Raw genomic sequence first — 22,365 nt, forward strand, 5'->3', positions numbered from 1 at the left:
CATAAGACTACTTGCAGTATCCCCAGAAAACTGACGAAACTAAGAGATATTTGTATTAAACCCTCATTTGGGACTGATATGCCATATATTATTAACGGCAAGAATTGTTTCACCTACACAAAATCCGAACACAGATCACAACTGATAAGACAATTTAAATTCGATGAGAGAATTCGAGTTATCGGTCATCGACAACCTCCAAAAGGCTGGCAACGCTGCGAAGCTGATTGTTTTTGGCAGAAACAGCTGGTGTCGCACTGTTGTTGTCGCCTTTGTGTCTGCAGGTGCAAAGTAATATAATAATTGGATTAATTCGGGTTTAATCGAGCAATCACAGCCATGGCCACGATGCGCATACCCAAGCAAAAGGTGATCCTGTGCGGCGACTACGGAGTGGGCAAGAGCTCCCTGTTCCGGCGCTTTGCCACCAACACCTTTGTCACGGATACGGACAGGAAATCCACGTTGGGATTGGACCACATCGATAGGGAGTACAGTGTGAATGAAAAGCAGATCAAGGTGGGTTCCGGAACCTTTACTAGGCTTCAGTTGCATGGTCAAATTGATTACCATAATCATTCAACTTTTTTGATAAATGTAAACAATTGCCTTGTCTAGACAAAAGCAAAATTGTTTAGCAATACAACATATTGTGTGGTCAGACACTTATGTATACACCGTCTTCTTTGGCAGCTTCAACTCTGGGACACCGGTGGCATGGAGCGCGTGGCCTCGGTCACATCCTCATACTACAAGTTCGCCGAGGGCGCCATTCTGGTCTTCGCCTTGGACAATGCCGCTTCGTTCCACTCGCTGTCGCAGCACTTGCTGGACATTGTGACCTACGCAGAGAATGCGAAGATCTTTATCTGCGGCAATAAGAGCGATCTGGAGGGCAGGGAGCCGGAGGTCAGCGACGAGGAAGTGGAGGCCTTCTGCGAGCAGTGCCACTCACTGATTAGCGCCACGTACAAGACCTCCTGTCGCAGTGGCGCCGGAGTGGAGGAGATGTTCCGTGACATCTCAAGGCAACTGGTCCACGCCAATCGCTCCAAGATGGAACTGCAGGCCTTGGAGCACAAGAGCTTCCAGGTGGACACGGCGAGCAGCGGTGCGGCGACCAACGAGGAGGACGCCTCCTCCTGCGGCTGCTAGCAGTTGGGGAACATTGAGTTCGGCTAGGAACCCTCAACGCCACCGGGCTCAATGGTCATGCAGAGATGCATTTTTACTGTTTCCTTTATTTATTGACAGCTCTCGGCTATGTTATGATTTTTAGATACATGTTCATTTCGAATTTTTACGAAAAATACGTCCCGAATGCGAACACGAGTCATAGAGTAGGTTTAGTTTCTATTAACCAGGCGCCAAACATTAACCATTTAAACTTTGTACACGTAAACTAGGATGGGGTTCACTCGTAGGATAGGTTAGTAATCTGTGGAAAGATCTCGGGTATAACAACAAAGAACTAGGAAGTAATAAGAATTCTATCGCTTAACAAAGAAGTCAAAATAATCTTAAAGGTAAAAGGACAGCAACATATACATATAGACATTGATAACTCATTACTCAAACGCAGATAACTACTCTGAGCCTCGACTCTTATTGCAATTACCCCATCCTATCGTATATAGATTAGTGCGTAGTCTGCAGCTTTCTTCCACAGAATATCTCGTAAAAGTAACATATGCTAAACAATAAATAATCAACTCACGAAATTGGAATGGACAGGCTTCTACGCCATTTGAATTTGGGCTAAGATCAGTGGTTTTTGGTTTGCTAGCTAAAATAACTACGAGGAGACGGAGCTGCTGGAACTGGGTGCGAAGGTCAAGTAGAGACTGACGCCCACGGCTACCACAAAGCAGACACCCACTCCATACAGCACCACCTTCTCCCGCAGCGCTCTAAGCATCATGGTGTTCAGGGTGCGGGAAGCTCTGCCCAGCTCGGCGTTGGTTTCTCGAAGTCGTGCCCTGGCGCCCTGTAGAGTTTCCCTTTGGTGATGTAGATCGTTTAGGACCTGGGCGCCCAGTTGCTCCGTTTCCACAGCCACTCTGTATCCTTCGGTTAACCGGTTGCCCGTCCGTTCAATCCTTTCCGAGTTGTCCAGAAGGCGTTGGCGTTGATCTGTGCTTATGGACACATCCTCGTAGCTGTCACCCAAATCCAAGGTGGTGAATGCGTTGGCTTGGGAGCGCTGCTTGTCCTTGGTCATCCTGTACTCCGTCTGCAGGCGTTTCAGTTCCGCCTGGGCCACCTGCAGTTTTCCATTGAAGCTGCTACGCTGCCCAGGATTCAGCTCCCTTACCTCCAGACCCATCTGCTCCAACAATTCCTGGGCCTCGGGCAAACTGGAGTCGATCTTGCTGCACAAATCATGACGCTCGCCTGCAGTAAATTTGCAAATCGTAATCACCATTATGGACAATCCTTGGACAATCATCCCACTCACTATTGTTGTTTTGCTGCTGCAGTCGTCCAATATGGGCCGTTATTTCTGCTATCAACGAGGCGTACTGCTGTTCGTATTGCTCCAGAAGCGACATTTGTGCGGTTTGTATTTCTTCTTATCCAGTTGCTTGTGGTATTTGCTTCGTTTTAGTTCGCGAATTTTCCCAGATTTTTCGTAGAAAAGAAGTAAACATTGATCAAGTGTGACCGAGTCATGAGGTGAATAGCAATCCATAAATAATTTCAGGATGTGGTCACTCTGATTTCGAGGCAGCGTTGCCATACTCATGTATTAGTAACTGCCGGTTTCAAGGATAACGATTTTTGATCTGATTAGATATTTTTAAGTCCGATTTAAAAATTGGGGAATTTTGAATCAATAACCATTGTCTGAATTAATGAAGTAAAGAAAACAACGTAGAAAAACATGTTATTTTAAAAATTTCATTTTATTGTACTTAGAGTAATTAATAAATTAATTAATTAGGTTCAGCTTTATGCGAGTGGAGATTCTTTGTTAGCCTAAGCAACGGTTTTGGCTGTAGTACGATTCAATAATACTACTTGATACATATGTACACTGTTCATCACATTTGTGTTTTGTGCATTTCTGATCCGGGATGTAGGAAACTCTTAGCCCTCGACCAGTGTGGCCTTGTCCCCTTTTCGGAGCACCAGTTCCAACTGGGAGAGCAAGCCAATAGCTCGAAAGTTCTCCTTGAAGAGCACAAAGTCCTCCAGCGGCTTGAGGTACTCCAAAGCCTGGTGGTAGCTCTCCAACTCCTTCAGCATGGACAAAGACTTCTTGTCCTCGTGGTCTGGGGATGTGTGTCCATTGGTTTGGCTACCAGAGGAGCTGGATCCATTGGGACTCTTCTTCGGCGAGGCGGGAGCGGAGGCGGGTTTGGTGGACGCAGCTCGCGCTGGTGCAGGTGAGTCTTTTCCCTTGGAGGAGAGGGCGGGCGTGGATTTGCCACTAGCTCCGCCTCCCTTGGGGGCGTTCTCCTTGCTGCTGGCACTGTCCCTTCCCCCGCTGTTGTTGTTGTTCTGCTCGTTGGGACTGGAACTTCGACTGTGCTTGCTGGTTAAAGTGGATTCTGCCAGCGGATGTGGTGGTGAAGTCATCGAAGAGTTGATCTCCTGCACTTCGTCGTCATCGGGTGACTCCATTTTGGGTCTCTTGGCCAACTGAACGGGCTGGAAGGGGCTGGCCCGCTGCGGAGGAACATTTGGCGGCAATTGGGGCTGAAAGGGCTCCCTTTGAGGTGGCATAGTGGGTGGAAACTGTTGCATCTGCTGCTGCTGGAGTTGCTGTTGCATTTGCTGCTGATGCCGCTCGAAGTAAAAGTCGTTGAAGCTGGCGAACCCGGGATGCGGAGTAGGATGTCCGGGATGTCCAGGAAACGGTGGCCATGGGTGGGCCATTTGATGCTGCTGCTGTTGCATATGTTGCTGCTGGAGGGCAAAGTGCTGCTGTTGCTCCTGATAGCTCTGCTCCTTCACATCCATACTGTCGTCATCCTCTTCGTATTCCCCGTACTGCTGCATGTAGCTCATGTACTGCTCCGGCATCTCCTCCAGTTTGGCCACTCTTTCGGCGCTTGCGGGCGGAAAGAGATGGGCCAGGTCCTGTACGATGTCCGGGATCCAGAGGGAGGACCCTAGAGGCTTCAACTGATTGCTGGCTAGTTTTTGGGCGAATCCTTGGAGATGAGTCTCCCGGAATCGGTTCAACCAGCGATTGTCCGCTATAAAGGATGTGCTCCCAATGACTTGGCGGGCATTCTCCGCCTTGTCCTTGATCATTCCGTGGGTTATGCTGCCTCGCAGCTGGGGATTGATGTTGGCTCTCACTAGCCATTCATATACCACTGCATTGATGTAGGCGCACTTTCGGCTCCTCTCGATCTCCTCCACCATGGCCTGCTGCTCCACGGCCTCCAGGTTGGAAGGCACCTCCAGGCGCAGGGTGGGCAGCGCATTCGACTGCAGCCTTCTGCCCCCCAGGACACTGGGGTCAAAGTGCAGGGCACACACCACCGGCTTCTTGAAGGGCACTATCCGTCTCAGGGAGGCGTGGCATGCCTCTTTCCACAGCTTGTGGAAGGGGTTCTCCGGGCGGGGAAACGCAAAGAACTGCATACTCGGGTGCTGGCGCGAATTGGACAGACATCCGATGATGCAGCACCGCCGGATGGTCGGCATCTCGACCTGCGGATGCGGATGGAATTGCTGTTGGCCCCGAATCTTAAATGCTGGTGTGCTGGCGTTGCTCACGCTTCGCCAGGCCACGAAATGGAAATAAAATTAAAACAAATCCACTGGAATCTGCAAGAGAGTGTTTGCACACATTATTAAGCTGGTAATTTAACTTCAATTTAAGTATCTGCGATTTTTTTATATGCTTCGTTTTGCCCGCGTTCAAAATGTACCGTCAGATTTTAGGCGGTCTGGCAAGGCCTGGGCTAGGATTCAGGTCTGGCATCCTTTAACCCTTTTTTGCTTGGCGCACTTTGCAACAAGTGTTTGCTTTTGAATTATCCTAATGCAACTGAGCTAAATATTTCCATAAAGCAAAACAATTTGAGTTTTATATATATATTTCAGTTTTAAACAAATACAAATTAATGCGGTGATCTGCTTGATCAGCGATGGTGAATTCCCCGATTGATCGTGTTTTCCAAGAACACAGATATTTACAACAAGCCAATGAATCAGCAACTCTAGAAGGACAACCATTTGTATAATGAATTCGACGAACAAGCTAGTGTCTATCTCTCGGGACTTACAGCTCGAGCTCTTGCATGAGTCATCGAAATAATGGCAGCCTAAATACATAATCATAAAAATGTGTATCACTTTATATCTATCTATATAAGAACACAAGCTCGAAACCTCGAAATAGCATCTGCCAATAGCGCGACCACTCTAGAGAATTCAAAGATACAGAGACAGCACCAAAAGATAAAATACATATGTATACACACATTAACGAAAGTTATAAAAATGCTCATAGTTGGAAGCGCTGCGTACGCCTTCGGAAATCAATACAGCCCCCGAAAAACCAGAACCAAAGCCATACCCCCAGAAAACCATATCTGAGCAAACACCCACTTGTGACTTGTATTTTGTATCGCTCAGATACACACCGCTGGAGATTCACAGAGATGCCTGGCTATTACGAACGACTTTGGCCGCGCCCCCTTTTCGTATGCCCTCAGAGTACAGAAGTAGAGATAGACCTGTATAGCTCGACTGAGTCACGAAACGGAACCCACCTGCCTGACTCAGATTATAACAGGGCCCGACAGATTTGAGATGACTTAATCCCAACAGCATGTCCGTTTCATTTCTCGTGACTCAAAAACCGGGTCAAAATAGACAGATTAGTGTTCTTTTCAGAGAAATCTGTGTAAATATCTAGATAGTTATTTCAATTAAAAGCTATATAAAATATGATAATATGAGAGAGCAGTACCTTTTGTGAAGCAGTATTAGTAATTTTACAAAAATATGTTAATTTAGTTGTTACTAACTTGCTAATTGAATTGATGCTTGATAGTTCCAAGTCGTAAATTCGACTTAAATATTTTGTATATTACTTAGAAAAATTCCCAGGGAACTAAAATATGAGGGTAAAGTAGGTTTATGTGACATTGATATGGGGGTTGAATCAAATTGAATATCTTAATACTGATGGCACAGTTTGGGCTGATTAAGCTAAGGATCAATATGGATTTGCTAATAATATAAAACGTTCAATTGTTGCTCTCATTAGTCCCAAGGGATGGACTCGGGGTTACGTGTGGTGGTTATCCAGCATCCAAGCATTGGCCTAGTTGTTGACATGGATTTACGGAATCGAGCCGTATCTCTCGGCCAGCTTAGGGGTTGCTCACTGTCCCATAGCTCTATCTGACAGATTCCAACTCGATTCCCGTCCCTTTTTCGTGCCTCGGGCAGCTGCTCGCTCTGCTGGAGCAAAGTTTTTGTGCCGGAAACTTCTTGGCAGCAGCGCTGCCTGCGTCAAAGTTTCGCTGCCCGAGAAACCCAAACTGAGTCGAACCGGAGGAACCCAAACCCAAGAACCCTTCCACTGCTCCATCTTGAAGATATATCTTGTACTCGCACCTTGACACACACACAACGCGACTGCGCTTCGTCTATGTCTTGGGCTTGTGTGTGTGTGCGTATCTGTGTGTACATCCGCACGCACACCACGACGTAGTCGAGTGCACTACACCATCAATTCCAATTCAAATCTCCCCTGACTGACTCGCTTTATAAATGGTTTTATATTTCCTTTTATGTCGCTCTCTATGGCCCAAGCTATGGCTATGGCTATTGCTATGGGTATGGCTATGGCTCAGACTCTGAGTATGGCTATATATCCACAGCAGCGGCCAAGGCAATAGCAGTGGGTTTTGAAAAGTAATAAATCTAGATTACATTGTGGTAGTTTTATGCTTGTCAAGAGATTAGGTAAAAGTCTCTTTCTTTACAAAAATAATAAAATATTCTCTTTATATATAATTATTTTGATAAAATACATATTGAAAATAGTTTCTAAAGTATCGGCAATCTTTTACCGCCACTATTTGTGTGGCGTAGCCTGTAAATATATACAGAGCATCGAATGCGAACGTTGGACGTGGATGTAGCTCCAAGTACGAGTATCTCGACATCTCAGCTCGCTCAGTTCAGTTCGCCCGTTCAGTTCTTGCCTTTCTTTCCCTTATATCGATTGGCACTTTATCTTAATCGCCTCGAGAGTTGTCCCTCGCCAGTCCCCGGGGGGATTCCCCGTGCAGGTCCTCCTGCATCTTCCCCCCATTCTGCAGATTCCGATTCGGACGCCCCTCACCTCCCACAGATTCACCCTAATGGCTGCCTATGTCGACTGTGCTGCCTTAGCTCCTGGGTTCTTCGTGAAATTTCGTGCAGCGTCATTATCATCGGAGCCATCAAGATGATGCTCCATTCCGGGTCTGGGTTTTGGGTCTGTGTCTGAGTCTGAGTCTGCGTCAGAGTCCCAATCCCAATTGCAGTTCCAGTTCCCAAACCGAACCCAGGTTCCCTTTGTTGGCCACATATCTTTTGTATCTCGGTATCGCAGTATCTCCAGCCATTGTTCGCCTAGGAAGTTGGCTGGTTTTCGGTTCGGTTTTTTGGCTCGGTTGGTTCGTTTAGACGTTCTACCTACATGCCTTCCTTCTGCCTCGCGCCCTTTCGGCCATGCTCTATAGCAAAGTATACTCTATATATAAAAGTAAGTATTTCCCCGTCCCGAATTCCGCCGCACTGGGGATTAAGCTGGTAGTTTTGGGTTTCACTCGGTTCGGTTCACGATGTCAGGTAATTTTGCGATTGGTTTTCGTCTTTCTTGGGCTTCGGCCTGGCATGAGTTTACTTATTTATCTTATATCTCAAGGTGGTTTGGTTTGGTCGGACCTTTTTGGGCCGCTTTAGGTTAGCAGCAGCGCATAAATGGATGGGATGTTATATGGCATGGCATGGCATGCCATGATTCGAATTTCGGATTTCTGTGTGTCTGTGTTTGTGAGTTCCTACAGATTTGAGGGGGAAGATATACTCATGGGAATAAAGAAACAGACTATGTCTATGCTGTGTGTTTGTATCTCGATTTCATGTCTATGAGGTCATTAATGTGAGATATGGATGGCAAATGCCTGGCAGTATAATACAATAGATTGTAGTTCAATTTACGTTGCCAAGTGAAAGAGATTGGGTTTGCTGTTATTTTACAATTTATATTTGTATAATGTGTATGTTTATTTGAAGCATCGTTATCAAATTCAGAAAATATAGCTTTTATTAGGTAGTTTACTTTAGCTGATAGCTATTGGTAATATCCACTTCATCCCAAGCACATTGTTTATCCGAATAAGCATAATTTATTAACAGGACTACTGCTAATTCAATAAAATAGCATTCAATGAACAGCTTTACCTATTAGTCATGCCCCATTTACACCAAGAGCACCCACTTCCGACCACCAGCACACGCCCACTCCGATTTCCAATTGTCCTTGGCCGATTCAAGGACTCTCTCCCCGAGGAGCACGTTCATTCAATTGGCGCCAAATCAGCGGGCAACGTACTCTTATCACACCCACACAAAAGGCTGCGAAAACAAATAGGCAAATGCAAATGCAAAACCAAAACCAAAACAAACCCCACTGACGCCGCGCGGTCTAAGGAACTCAAATAAAAACAAAAGCGGGTTTTTCAAAGGCACGCACACAACAACAAACACAAACGCGCATGCAAATGCGGCTTTTTTAATTGCAAACACACCAAAACAATAACAAAGAGCCGTTGGCAGCGACGCGGCCGAATCTCAAGACCCCGTTTGTTTACATCAGCGAAACACACATCGCAGTTACTTAAATCATAAATATATCACTCATCCGCACAGTGGACTCTACTCACATCCAGTGTCTCCGAGTAACGCAAATGCGTTCAGATATATCCACAAATCAGAGTCTAAAAATCCAGCCAGGTCTCTATGGACTATGGTATTTCGAACCACTCGGGAACTCGGCGAAAAACCTGCGGACGCGATGCGTGAACCGCCGCCAACGAACGTTCAACACAGAGTGTACGAAACTGAAACTAGCGACATCATCATCGCTACAGCTACAGCTACAGCCAACAGCCACGACTCGACGAACGACCCCGACCGAATCGTTTTTCCCATCTATAGGAAATATTTAATCCCAAACAAGCCATGCCAAACCAAAAACCTAAGGCGCTGGCAGCGAAGCGGCCGAGGCAGAGGCAGCGCAGCGACAGCGGCCGAAGAAGCAAAGAAACGGCGGCAAGGACGGCTCGATGCCAAGAACCCCTCGAGCTGAGATGCCAACTATGCTGTGCAGCTAGCTGAATCCTCTGAGGTAGATAAAATGCTGGTCATTTCGTCTCAATAGGGATGCTCTAATTGCTCCCCAGTGTTAAGAACCAACATGCGTTCCGAGGTAAGCCTAATAGCGTTAAAAACGCAATTCATGTTGTCCGCGAATATCCGTGTCCGCTTAATAGAGAGATCTTCATTAAAGTGTTATATACGTAAAATCCGTCAAATAAGAATACCATTATTCAATTTATACTTTAATTGCCACAATGTAATCTCATAGTAATCATAAAATATATTATCCATATAATCGTTAAACAGAAGAAATACAAGGTTTTTTTTACTTTAGCATACTTTCTGGAGACCAAATTCTGTAAAGTATTATATAAGTAAGTCAAGTAGTATTGTTCATGGAGCTAGACTACTAGCTATTTAATTTGATATTCGTTGGCATTACAGAATAACTGTCATTTTCCTTAGAACAGATACGTCTATCCTTCAGGAATTTTCCAGAAAAAAGCCAGACTGTCAGCTCTGCTCCGCAAGGGGCGTCGCAGTCGACGCTGGCGTTGGCGCAAGACGTGAAAAACAAACAGGCAGAGCGACAACAACAAAAGTGGCAAATACCAGGCGACTGAACGTGGAATCGCCAGACTGAACGGGGGTGGTGTCAGTTGTTGGGCGTCTAGTCCGTCCGCCGTCGGCGATATATGCCCGAAGACCCGAACTCGAAATCCAACCCGAACCCAACAGCCGAACCCGCATTCGAATCGGAATCCCAATCCGAAGCCCAACCTGTCATCTCGTCCTACCTTTGGGGTGCGTTTACGGCTTCAGACTGGGGCGCCTGTACTGTATATAGCTCTCTGATGGGTTTTTCGGGTTTCGGGCTTACGTAGAGCTCGCCATGGAAACTGCCTCCCTGTTACTCAAACTCGTCCATCCCGCCGTGTTCGTGTGTATCTGTATCTCTTTTGAGGTGAGTGAGTGGTTTTGGTTTTGGGGTCTGACGAAACTCGCTTAGAATTCCGGTATCTATATGCCTGAGGCAGATATATCTATCGTGGGGATGGATGGCCGCACACAAACGATGGTAATTATACCTATATTTGGGTACTATTATCGACTTTTTCGATTCTATATTCGGGGTGAGCCCAAAAAAGTGGGGTGGACCCAAACAGTTTTGTGATCGATCCTTTTGATCTCTTCTTAAAAATGTTCTTTAGTAACTTGAGCTTAAGATTATGAATAGCTATATTAACATTTCCAAAATTAACATTCCTAACTATGGGATCCCGGGATCTCGGGTTATGGAACTGTCAACCAACCAACTATGTTGGTCCACTCAAATTGCGGGTCTTGTAAGATTTAGTTTTCGCTTGGCATCGGGCCATTTGAAACAAGTTTTCCTATGGATACTCCATATACGCGAGTCGAGATGCTGAGGTGCTTGGTTCGAAGTCGGAATCGGGTTCTTGGGACATTTACTATAGGCATTGGAGACTCACATCCGCTAGCAGGGGGCCATGGCAACTGTAATATATATAAAAGTTTAGGCGAACGTACAGAAAATCCATTCCAGGCCAAAACACACACATATCTTTGAGATGCTGGGAAGCCGAGATGCCGTGGCCATGTGTATCTGTATCTGTATCTTGTACATATAGCTGTAACTTGAAGTATCGCTGCCCGGTTTGGCAGGTGATTGGGTTTGGTTTTGGGATTGGGACTAAATAGCTTGGGCGTCGGCAGCGACGTCGGCAGAGCTGAAACCATTTGGACGAAAGCATTTGATGGATTAGACTTAATACAATTCGAAGATATAAATGGATAACGCTCAGTTTGGGTTCGTATTTTTCGGTCGGTTCCCTTCCATCTCGATGCGATTTTGTTTCGGTGGTGGGAAATCGCACACATAGCATATATCTGGTTGCTGGTATATATTAGGTGTGTGTACAATGTACGTATATAAGGAAAAGTATTGGAAAAGGTATAAAACCACAGCATCAACCTCTGCGGCGGGTGGTGCTAATGGGTGGGTTCTGGGTGGCCTGTCGCTTGGGGACTCCGGGTTTTCGCTTCCTCGGATGCTCGGATGCTTGACGATGACTCGACTCTATTATAGTATATTCCAGCAGCTATCCGCTGCTGACCAGCCAAGGAAACTTTTCTACAAACGCTTTTTGCGGTGGAGATAAAGGGCGGTGGTGCGGTTGGCTGTCGTAGGGGGTAAAAGCCCTTGGCAACCTTTACAAAACGAGCTGGAGCATCGAAGAAAATGACCTTTCCTTTTGCCATTTCATGACTCCGAATTCGAGTCCGAAGTGATTGCGATGAGCCAGGAACCCTACAAGCACACACCCTCGAGCTCACACGCTTTGAATTGCACACCGATATATGTACATATAAACGATATATGTATGTACATATAAGCAGTCGAACATCCATAAATCGCTAGTGGAATGTTCTTTAACTTGAGAAAAATTGGGGGTCATTAGTGTTTAATATTTAGGATCAGTTTGGCGCCTCAAAGTATATGTATATATATGCAAAATGACAGAACTATTTTCCACCTTTAATACAGAAATAAAACCTAAATAAACAATACTAAAAAATTGTTCTATTACGTGGGCTTAAAATTAGAAAAACATTTTTAAAAAAGTGGTATTCATTATTAACATCTTAGATTTTCAATCTGCTCTAATACTCGTGTTGGAATGTGAACTTTCGAAATAGAAAACTTTTCTAAAACAATTTTTTTTATTGTACGTTTCAAGTAGTTTGGTTCCACTGTAGGTGGGAGGACCGCCCGCCCGCCCAGAGCTCCACTAAGCTCATCTATTACGACCTTTTTCTGGAGAGATGCGGGGATTTAGCCATGGAATTTATTATGGTTATGTATTATATTGAACCTAGCTCCTCACCCCTCGGGACAGAGCGAGCATTGTGAAATCGCTGCCACGACCCGAGATACTATTTTCCATTACCTTTTTTGATTAGGTCCCGGGCCTTGGCCCCTGTTCCTCGCTGGATTCCGATGCCATGCCAGTTTGAGGTTCAGTTCAGTTGGGTCTCAGTGCTCCGTTGTGGTCCCTCGACCGAAGGTATGTGCATATCTCCACTGGTATCGCCTCATCTTCCGCTCATTCCCCATTGTGCGCACTATAATCTATATGTGATGTCGGCCTGCAGCGTCCGTCGGTCGTTCAGAGGGCTTCCCTGATTATCTTTTGCCATATAGCCCTGTGAGTATGTTTGCGAGTATCTATGCGACGACTGTCGCACCCAAAAGCACCATAGGGACCTGAATTTTTCCTAGTAATTTCCTTTGTGCCTTCTGCCACTCCAGTTGGCAGTTGCCAGTTGCTAGTTCCCTTGCCCGCTTCCCTCGCCCGATTCTCGATTCCGTGCCACTGCCCCCTTGTTAGCGAAGTCGACTCTGCTGTTGGTAATCCCAATCCCGATTCCGAATCCGATCCCCCTCGCCGTCCATATGATGTGAGCTCATTGCCGTCGCTACTACGAGTTTATTGCCATTTCCATATCGTGGTTTAACATCTCGTGTTATGCCCTGAACTACATGGTGGTGTAATATCGCTCAATTTGCACTGTGGTGGTGGGAACTGGATATTGGAAAAATCAGTTTGGAAAAGTTAAAGGCTATAAAATTAATTAATTTGTGTCCACGTTTTAGTTGGGGGGTATACGGTAGATATTACCAGTAGTTACTAGAACATTCGCATAAACCGTTTGGTAGAGACGTATATGAAGTTGTAGTTAATCCCTGGGGCTCGTCATCTCTTGCAAGGCAAACATGCGCAAAAACTGAACAAATCACTTAAAAAAAAATATAACAAAATGGCAAATCGATTTGTTCAACCCAAAAGCTAACCCAAATGAAATCCTATACATGTCGCAGGATGTTTTCGGATGCTCGCAGGGAAAGGGCGTCAGAAAAGATACCCTCTTTGGTACCCTAGTTCGAATCCGCTCGTCATCTCTGGCACAATACAGATAGATAGCCATCTATCGAAGGCTGTGTGGCAAGGAAGCGAGGAAAGGCGTTGTGCGAGTACAAGAAACGAACTCGCAATGCTGGAGCGGCGCATGACAGAAAGCTGAGGGCCCATCGTCATTATCGTCAGAACCTCCAGAGTCTCGGCTCAAGGGCCATCATCATCATCATCATTATTATCATCCTCATCCTCATCGTCGTCATCGTCTGCAGCAGCCTCCGAAAACCCAAGAGGCTTATGCCGCAACGACAACCCAAATAAGAAGTACGGGGTATAAAGCTGAGTAGCAGAACCAGAGACTAGAGCACCAGACTTGTTTCGCCGTCACCGCCATCTACACAGCTACAGTCGGTTCTCACGTTTTCCGCTCGGAACGAATATATATAGCTACATACGAGTATATCTGCACTCTAGATGAACGGGTATTCGTAGAGTCGCTCTTGAGCCGGGGTCTACAGTTTTGGCGAGCCATTCGTATTTGGCATACAATGGAAACGATTATGGCATCCATCGTATGTATGTTTAGCGATTAAAGGGGTCGATTGGCTGAGTCTGGGTATGGTATGATGAAAGAATCAATACTATATACGCAACTAACCGCCAGCCAAAGTAAATAAATGAAATGGCATACATTTACAGGATGCTAATGGATGCGGGGCGATGATGATGAACCAGGTAATTGCCTTTGGTTCTTCCCATGAAAATATCTCCTGTATATCGAATGATCTTTAAATAACTAGATTACTCATCGAGTTAAGAGACAAATAAAAATCCAGTCCATGTAAATCACCGATTTCATTTCATCAAAATTCTAATGAAACATTAAAATTCTAATAAAGATTCCCGTATGTGGAAATAAAGGGTATTATGCACAGTTTTTATTATGCACAGTTTTTAAAATCTGCAAAAAATCTGCATCCCCTAGCTTTCCTGGTTTTAACAATGAAAAAGTTTTCTATATACATATATAGAAGATAAAATTACCTTCATAAAGTTGGGGGAGCACTGCATGGCAGTTAGACACGCCAGGTCCAATGAGCCACCCTTGTGGGTGAGAAAAGCGCGTGGAACCAGTGGGACTCGATGATTCCGACACAATAAAAAAGTTACACCCAGACGCGCTATATAAATGCCATAAATAGAATAGGCCCCAGAGCTCTAACATTTATAATCCCAATAAAATGCTACGTACCACGATTTTTTTCTAAGGACAAAGGAATAAAAGCGCACTCAAATTTAATACAACATCCAATTAAAATGATGGCTAGCAACGAAGTTTCATATAAAGAAATATATACCCGGCATATCTAAGATGAAGTATTTTTTTGACTAATATTGTATGTATTTATAGTACCCTGGGTATGTCTATAATTTAGATCGTGATTTACTTGGTGGTTAGCGTGATTCACACTTCCCTTCCCTTATATTCATCCGTTATGCTTCCACCGATCACAAACAGTTGCTGACCGGCAAAACCCACGTCAACAGTACCCAATTGGACATTTTTACATGCCCTTCGGCTTCACATCCTCTCAGTCCTGCGATTGGCATATGTACTAGACCGTCTATATATGCCGAACCCCGGCTACACTCGAGGGAAAAGAAGAAGCGGCACAAGAGTACGAGCACGAGGATGAGGATGAGGATGAGGTTGAGCGAGCTGAAGAGCTGAAGGTAGTATATATAGTCTGTCCTCATGCTCGTCGTATATCCCTCAACGGCAATTCCGCTTTCAGGGTTTTATGTCAGAGCTCTTAACGCGCTGGGGTTTCAATTTTGCTTTGGGGCGCAGCCGTGTGGCAGTAACCTGAGCCAAAGTTGTTGTGTTTGCATTGATGTTGCCTCTTCTTCGCGTTCTACCTTTATCGGGGAGCCCCCGAGCACCTAACCCTACACTAGTAGGTTTTCCGCCCGTAAGAGTGCTATATTCAAGCCGTCGCCGTCGTCGTTGCCGTCAGTCGAGTCTGACGACGTCGGTCGGAAATCCTTGAAACGAAAGTCCTGAAGCTCCTGCTTCAGCTTCTGCTGCCAACCCAGGAGGGTTGCCATCGTATGGCGAAACTTTGCCGCAACCGGAACGGATGGCGATGTAGCAATGGCGATGTGGCGTATCCAACGCTCCATAGACCCGGTTGTGTAATCGTAGCGCCCTCAATCGACACTGCGACATTGGCAACTAAATACATATTCTTTATATTTCCTGCATGTCTTGACTAAGCAACTTTATAACTTATAATGTAGTTAATAGGTATTTACCTTTAACTAAATTTCTATATAAGAAAACCAATAGGTGACTATGTTTCTTTCAGTGCACTTATATGCTCTGCAATCTGTAGGTGCGAGTGTGATTGTGAGTGTCCACCTTCTGGCACCGCAAGGTCCCTCACCGGGATGCTGCTCTGCTGGCATCCGCTTCCCCCATTTCGTCCTGAATCCTTCGGACTTCGCCCTTCGCCGCCCCACCCCCTGCTGTACTCCCATCTAGAATTGATGTAGCACCTACGGTGCTCCCTCTCCATCTGCCCACTTCCGGAGCTTCTGTGCCACGCACGTTCAACTTCAACTTCGCTGCAGGTCATTCGGACTCGTTCAGTCACATTCCACATCGCATAAAGTTTTCGAGGACGAACGTAAAGTTTTAGCGTTGATTGTTCGTCTCGCTGGGGCGAGTGGAAAGTTGTCTTATAGCTTGGTAACCTGGTCAAAGAACCAGATAGCCATCCCGAAAATGTCTTGAGAACAACTATAAAGGTGCATCACCTTGACAATGTCAATTCTGATTACCATTTGATCACTTGCAAAAGAAATTATGGCTAATAATTGGTTTTTAGACATGTTATTGATGAACAATTACCTAATTATTATATTCAGTTTATATTTATGTTTGAAACATGCATATGATATACAAATGGTTGGTATATGCTTGCTTGTTTGCTTATAGTTAAATCAACATTTTCAGTAAATTAGAGTGGAAATAACGCTGTTTTCATTAAGGCTTTCTTATACCCTGTAGAGGGTACTCAAAGATCTACATATACTTATAACCTAAGGCACACGTTTTTGGTTGGGTTCCTAGTCTAAGGATTTGTCCTTTTCCTCATTCTTTTTCGCAGCGGTCTCAAAGATCTTCTCCAGCTGCGTAAGCAGGCCAATGGCCCGATAGTTCTCCTCCATTAGGGCGAATTCCTCCAGGGGCTTCAGTAGACGCAGTGCGTCCTTGTAGCTTTCCACGCAACGCGGCAGATTCGCCTCATCGCTGGTCTCTGAATAATGACCGGGACTATTGACTGGCAGTAATTCCGTATTTTCAGGCAATTGCTCACTGAGCGATTGAATCTTCTGAATCTTTAAACCACAGGCCATTGGACCGCCGTTCTCTTCTGATTTTCGTTTAGTTGCCCTGGCTGGCAAGTCCTCGTTATGCTCATCCTCATTATCCTCATCATCCTTGATTTCTATGAGTTCAGGTGGCACCTCAATGGCCACGCAATCATCGTCGTCTTCCGGCTCCAATTCTTCGGGTTTTGGATCCACCTGTGGAAAAGGGACCAAGCCATCTTCCAGTTCCTCCTGCGACTTTTTGTGGGCCAGGGTGATCTTGTGTTCATTCCGGCCGCAATAACTTACTATATCCCGGAGGTCCAGGGAAAGCGGCACGCGGCGGTTGGTCACCTGAACTCCCACCGAAAAAGTAAAGTTGTAGCGACTTTTGAAGTGCTTGAACCACACTTTGTCGGGAAAGAAGGAGTCGATCTTCAGGATGTCCCTCAAACTAATGGCCACGGAGCGCAAATTGTCCAGGTCAAGACGACCCTGGCGAACCAATTGAGATCGCTGGATGTACTCGTAAACGCACTTCTCCAGGAACGCTATCTTCCGCTTGCGGCGCAGGTGCACTTCATCCGAGGTGGCTTGATTTTGGCAGGAGGTGGTGACCAATGTTTTAGTGCGATACAGCGGTCGATCGATGGCCCTTTGGTCACTGCTCGTGAGAGTAGGTTCCGGCGATCTGGGCGCTAGGCTGCAAGCCATCGAGGTGTGTCGTCCACAGTACGACATTATGTCCCTCAGGTCCATGGATCGTGGTGGCCGGCGGGTTATCGTGATCTGACGATTCGACAGGGTTATGTTGTAGGCGGCCTTGAAGTGATTGATCCACGGTTTGTTCGGCACGAAACCCTCGAGTCGCATGAGGTCCCGGAACTCGATCGCACGGTTGCGGATCATCTCCTCGTTGACATCGCTGTGGAGGTAGAACTGGGCCCTCTGGATGTACTCGTACAGGCAGTGGCCCAGAAAGTTCAGCTTGCGCCGGCGCAGCTCGGCATCCTTGTTGGCCGGCTGGCTCAGCCGATTGGTGGCTTCGTGGAACTCCAGGATGGCCTCCCGATTGGACACTATGCTCTTGATTTGTTCCCAGCTGCAGTTGAAGTTCCGCGCGATCTTACTGTACATGGGCACAATGTCGTACTGTCGGATGGCGGCCACCCGCTCCTCCAGAGTCAGCACGTTGCGGATGCGCTGCGATCCATTCGAATTTTCGTGGGCGTCGTCATTCTGTAATGAGATCATGGTTTACTTCCTTTTAAAGTCAGATTTATAGGCTAAGTTATGAAGCTAAGAGTGCATTAAATGCGAAACTAAAAACTTGACGTTAAGCTAATATTGTAGACTGTCATTTTTGTTTTTAATTCAAATTGTTGTGTTGGCATATGCTAGTGACTGTAGCTGTGTCCGGATATGAACGCGTTATATTTATGTGCATATATGTATATATAATAACGCACATGTCCTCATCTGATTCTCAAAAGGCTCTCCGCACATTTCAGCTCAGAGATAACAATTTCAAAAGATTCAACTTAATCGAAGCATTGTTCTCTCACTTACTCACTACGAAAGTACTTACGTCAGAGTACATTTCCACTCCCACTCTCACGCGTTCACGTTCAGGTTCTCCACTCTCTCTTAGCGTGCTCTCTGCTCTCCCTCTCGTGACCGATAAAATTCTGCTCCGTTCACAATGAAGGCAATGGGTAATACGAAATAGTTATTATAGAGACAAGTGATGGGAATCTTGTATACATACGAGTCGCACAGCTTAGAGCATAGAACACACTTTGCCACAAATGTGCAGCAGTTGAAACAGCACATGAAACACACTAAATGTGCGGGCGCACGTTTTCACAGTTTCCAGAGCGAGTGCAAATCGAAGACTGAACATGCGGACCGAACAGTGCAGAGATCCGGACTCTCTTCCGTTTTACGGAGCGCGAAAAACCGGATCTTTGCGAGAGACATTCCGCTCTTTCTCTCGCGATCTAAACCGACTTCCCACGATCCGGTCGCAGCTACAAGTCGGCGATATTCGTTTGTGGTCTGGGATTTATTTTCGGAACGAGAGTAAATAATCTCTTGCTAAAGCAGCTATAACTGGTTTAACATGCCGAAATACACAAATCGCATTACCACCTAATCGGAGCGAAAACTGGTTTGATTTGTATATAAACGATATTTCTGCTCAAATTATATCTAGTGCTTTATTTAACGTTTATTTACCTGGTGAACACCCAAACACTTAAGTGGGAGCCTAACGATCCCCATACAATCTATTTGATTTTTTAATTATATAAAAAATTTGGGTCTTAACTCTCATTCTAAATGTAGATTACAGGTAAAAACTAAGCGCAGATCGGATCAAAGATCGAAATCCTCGTTCTGTGGCGGATTTGCGACTGATTTTTCAACTTCAATTAGCAGTCCAATGGCCCGAAAGTTGTCACTCAACATGGCGTACTCTTGTAAAAGCTTCACGTAGGCCAAGGCCATATTTTTACTGTCGATGGGTTTCAGCGAGTTTTGTAAGGAAGCGACTACTGCGGGGTCCACCTCATCTTTACTAGGCTCATCTTCCTCCTGTTATTCAGGAATTCATATTTAGGTTAGTACTATAATAGTCAAAGTACCTGTTTACTCACCTTAACTACTGTCGTTGCTTGAGACCTAACAGCAACGATAATGGGAAACAACTGGGAGGACTTGAAAAAAGCTTTCGAAATTAAAACAGAATTGGCATTTCAACGAAAGAACTAACCTGATCAAGGTTATCTTTTGAGCTAGTTTCCCTTTCCAAGGACGTTATTTCCTCTTCCTCGTTAATTTCAATAGGCTAAGGAGTTCATAATAAGTACTAATAAGTTTCTGATGATTTACTAGAAAGAACCCACCTCTATCTCTATCTTGATTGTGGATTCTTCTGATACTTCTGATACTTCTTCCGATTCTTCCGTACGCACTCGTACTTCTAATTCCTTTGACTTCGCCTGCAATAATAGTATTAATTGATGTTGTGACTGTTGTTGAATCGTACCAATTGAGGCGATTTGTTGGTTTCCTTGTTTACTGCCTCTTTAGCCTTTTTATCATCAGCCCATTTTTTACAGACTTTGCAAAGCTTGGCTGGACCATGTCTAGTCACCTTTCTTAGGTATGCACACCTCTTGCAGCCACTTTTCTTTAATCCGATTTGTTTCTAAGATATGTATGTAGTAGCATTTAACTTAGCCTTTAATTGCTTCACTATACTCACCAAGTTAATGGCTTCCTTTAACTTTTTGGTTTCAGCATTTAACATTATTTTATGTTTCTAAAAATTTAAATCCAATTCAGTTCAAAATCGACCAGAATTCAAAAACATTGATAGATAAGGGAATACGATTAAGCAACAGATAACGCAATAGCCGACTATCAGATATCCCTTACTCCGATAATGGAAGTGCAAGGAAGAAATATAAAAATTCTTTTGTATTGGTCCTTACATTGATCAGCATCGGCTTCTCAGTAAGCTGCTCAGTCTTGTCCATCCTGGCCTTCGTCAGCTGGTCCAGGCGATCCCGCCACCGCTCGCAGAGTCCCTTGGTCTTGTGCTGTTCCTGCACCAGGTAGAAGGAGCTGCCCACGTGGATCTCGCGCTTTGAGGGATCGGTCTCCGCCTGGATTTTGGTCCTCAGGGAGACCAGGCGGGTGTTAACCTCGGAGAGCAGCTCCTCCATCTGCTCTATGTGGCGCTTGACCTTGAAGATTTCGGCATCCTGCAGGTCGATCAGCATGCCCCTGTACTTGCCAATAAGTTCCTTGGAGCGAATCACTTGCTTGGCTAGCACCATGGATTGATCCCTGTAGTCCGTAATCTTCGCGTAATTCTTCTCCTTCTGGAGGACGGTGCGCAGCTGATCGAGCTTGACATAGGTGTTCTTGAGGTAGCGGGTGGCCTTACGAAGATTCGACTCCGCGGAGGCAAACTCGGCAGCATTTGGGGCACGAAATCCTGGCGGGGCAGGACCCAGGGCAAATACCCGGTACTGCAGGTTGTCCGGTAAAATGGATTTCCTTTCCATAACTTTAGCAAAAATAGAAGACTTTCACAGAGTTTGTGGCTGCGGAATGGTATTGCCCAACTGATTCATTGGGTGTTGCCAGTGCGCATTTATCGATAAAGTTTTTCTCCATTTGATCGAGATTGCATAATATTAAAAACTATTATTGATTTTAGATATTTTCGAGATTCCTATTTATTTCTTTTTAAATATGTTTTCATTTTCTATTATGTGCAAATGAACTTTATTTCTTATACCCAGATTGTGATTATGGTGTTGCCAGGCTGTCTGGTTTTAGCTAATTCCTAAACCCAAATTGCTCCCAGGTTACCGTTTGCTTGGGCAGGATGCTCTTTATTCTTCTTTAAAATATAAATAGATTTTAGAACTGTTGAATTTTCATTAGAAATTCCTCAAGATAGTCCTATCTTTATGTATAAAACAACGGTATGGCCAGAACGCAAGATTTTAGCCAATACCTAAACACATTTGTTCAGAACCATACTCGCTGTTCAGTGATGTTAGCAAATACATAGACCATATTAAAATAAAGTAAAGCAAATGAATTTATTTATAAATTTAAAGGAAAACCTAAAATCAGAGGTATCAATTAGTAATGTGCTTTTAAAATAAATCGTTTAAAAGTATTGTTACTTTTTCAGTAATTTGAGTGCTTTTTTGTGAGGACACTACGTTTGATCAACCTCGAAGTCTTTGCTCTTGGCTGGATATTGAATGGCGTTCTCAGCCTGTAAGAGCAGTCCGATGGCCCGGAAATTATCCTGGATCATGGCGTACTCCTGTAGCGCTCTTAGGTGTCTCATTGCCTCCTCCGCGTTGCTGATGGAGATCTCGTCGGCGGGTTCTGACGAATCATTAGCATTGGGACCGGCGGCATTTAAGACTGTGATGTGGTCCTGTTCCTGCGGCCATTCCGTGTGCACCTCGTACTCATTCTGGATCTCGGTATCGGCATCCTCCAATGGCAACTTTCGTTTGCGATACGGACGAACCTGCCGGGAAATAACTGTGCTGACAGTGGTGCCCATGGACAACATCCTGCCCTTCTGGATACCGGTGTCCGCAGTGACGACCGCTTCATCATAATCATTGATGGTAAGTGCCCGCGGCTGTGGGAGAGGGTCATCTTTCAGAATCTCGGACATCTCGTCGTAGTACAGCCAGTTTGGATGGTAGTGCGGCCCCTTCGCCAGATGCTTGCTCCTTATGCAGTAGTAGGTCTTCTTCAGGTTCCTAAATTTCCGATCCAGCTGAACGGCATCGATGTCTGTCATTCCCTGGCTTTCAAGGACCACGACCATTTCCCCCCAAATGTCCTTGATTTTTCTTCTCGGATCCCGAAAATCAGCTTGGCGTTCATTGTAAAGGGACAGTAAAAGTCGGGTGTTGGACGCACACCACTTCTTTTCGTCATCTGGTTTATTGTAATTTTTCTATTAGTTTTCCCCTTACATTTGCGTACTTTACTTACACTTGAAATCCATTGCTATAAATGGCAACGCAGTTGGATGACGAAAAAATTGTGTTTCCTAGGCCGCGTTTTTTTTCTGACGGCGTACGGGAAAGGTATCATGATCCAAGCAGCTGTGTTTTGTTTTTTCTCTATCGATAACTATCGAAAAGGT

At 45.2% G+C, this 22,365-nt stretch overlaps 6 protein-coding genes across 6 annotated transcripts; 1 reads left to right on the forward strand and 5 right to left on the reverse strand.

Moving 5' to 3' along the window:
- The first annotated feature begins 236 nt into the window (after positions 1-236).
- On the forward strand, positions 237-1,727 carry LOC122616571 (ras-related protein Rab-14). The gene is made up of 2 exons (XM_043792068.1): positions 237-519; positions 694-1,727. The coding sequence occupies exons 1-2, from the start codon at positions 340-342 to the stop codon at positions 1,153-1,155; spliced, it is 642 nt and encodes a 213-aa protein (XP_043648003.1). The 5' UTR covers positions 237-339; the 3' UTR covers positions 1,156-1,727.
- On the reverse strand, positions 1,222-2,668 carry LOC122616570 (vesicle transport through interaction with t-SNAREs homolog 1A). Its single transcript, XM_043792067.1, has 2 exons — positions 2,459-2,668; positions 1,222-2,394 (listed from the first exon to the last, which is right to left on the reverse strand). The coding sequence occupies exons 1-2, from the start codon at positions 2,550-2,552 to the stop codon at positions 1,796-1,798; spliced, it is 693 nt and encodes a 230-aa protein (XP_043648002.1). The 5' UTR covers positions 2,553-2,668; the 3' UTR covers positions 1,222-1,795.
- A 300-nt stretch (positions 2,669-2,968) lies between these two features.
- LOC122617664 (DNA N6-methyl adenine demethylase) lies at positions 2,969-9,040 on the reverse strand. Its single transcript, XM_043793592.1, has 2 exons — positions 8,910-9,040; positions 2,969-4,785 (listed from the first exon to the last, which is right to left on the reverse strand). The coding sequence occupies exon 2, from the start codon at positions 4,660-4,662 to the stop codon at positions 3,091-3,093; it is 1,572 nt and encodes a 523-aa protein (XP_043649527.1). The 5' UTR covers positions 4,663-4,785; positions 8,910-9,040; the 3' UTR covers positions 2,969-3,090.
- A 7,126-nt stretch (positions 9,041-16,166) lies between these two features.
- On the reverse strand, positions 16,167-18,753 carry LOC122616790. Its single transcript, XM_043792352.1, has 3 exons — positions 18,433-18,753; positions 18,253-18,352; positions 16,167-17,903 (listed from the first exon to the last, which is right to left on the reverse strand). Exons 1-3 carry the CDS (start codon positions 18,495-18,497, stop codon positions 16,419-16,421), a joined length of 1,650 nt encoding a protein of 549 aa, XP_043648287.1. The 5' UTR covers positions 18,498-18,753; the 3' UTR covers positions 16,167-16,418.
- Positions 18,754-18,857: 104 nt separating this feature from the next.
- LOC122617198 lies at positions 18,858-20,790 on the reverse strand. The gene is made up of 7 exons (XM_043792936.1): positions 20,162-20,790; positions 19,933-19,989; positions 19,714-19,875; positions 19,571-19,666; positions 19,438-19,512; positions 19,322-19,381; positions 18,858-19,259 (listed from the first exon to the last, which is right to left on the reverse strand). Exons 1-7 carry the CDS (start codon positions 20,738-20,740, stop codon positions 19,041-19,043), a joined length of 1,248 nt encoding a protein of 415 aa, XP_043648871.1. The 5' UTR covers positions 20,741-20,790; the 3' UTR covers positions 18,858-19,040.
- A 533-nt stretch (positions 20,791-21,323) lies between these two features.
- On the reverse strand, positions 21,324-22,341 carry LOC122617461. The gene is made up of 2 exons (XM_043793324.1): positions 22,212-22,341; positions 21,324-22,154 (listed from the first exon to the last, which is right to left on the reverse strand). The coding sequence occupies exons 1-2, from the start codon at positions 22,222-22,224 to the stop codon at positions 21,409-21,411; spliced, it is 759 nt and encodes a 252-aa protein (XP_043649259.1). The 5' UTR covers positions 22,225-22,341; the 3' UTR covers positions 21,324-21,408.
- Positions 22,342-22,365: the final 24 nt, after the last annotated feature.

This window comes from Drosophila teissieri, chromosome 3L (assembly GCF_016746235.2).
Source record: "Drosophila teissieri strain GT53w chromosome 3L, Prin_Dtei_1.1, whole genome shotgun sequence".
NCBI classification, from domain to species: Eukaryota; Metazoa; Arthropoda; class Insecta; order Diptera; family Drosophilidae; genus Drosophila; species Drosophila teissieri.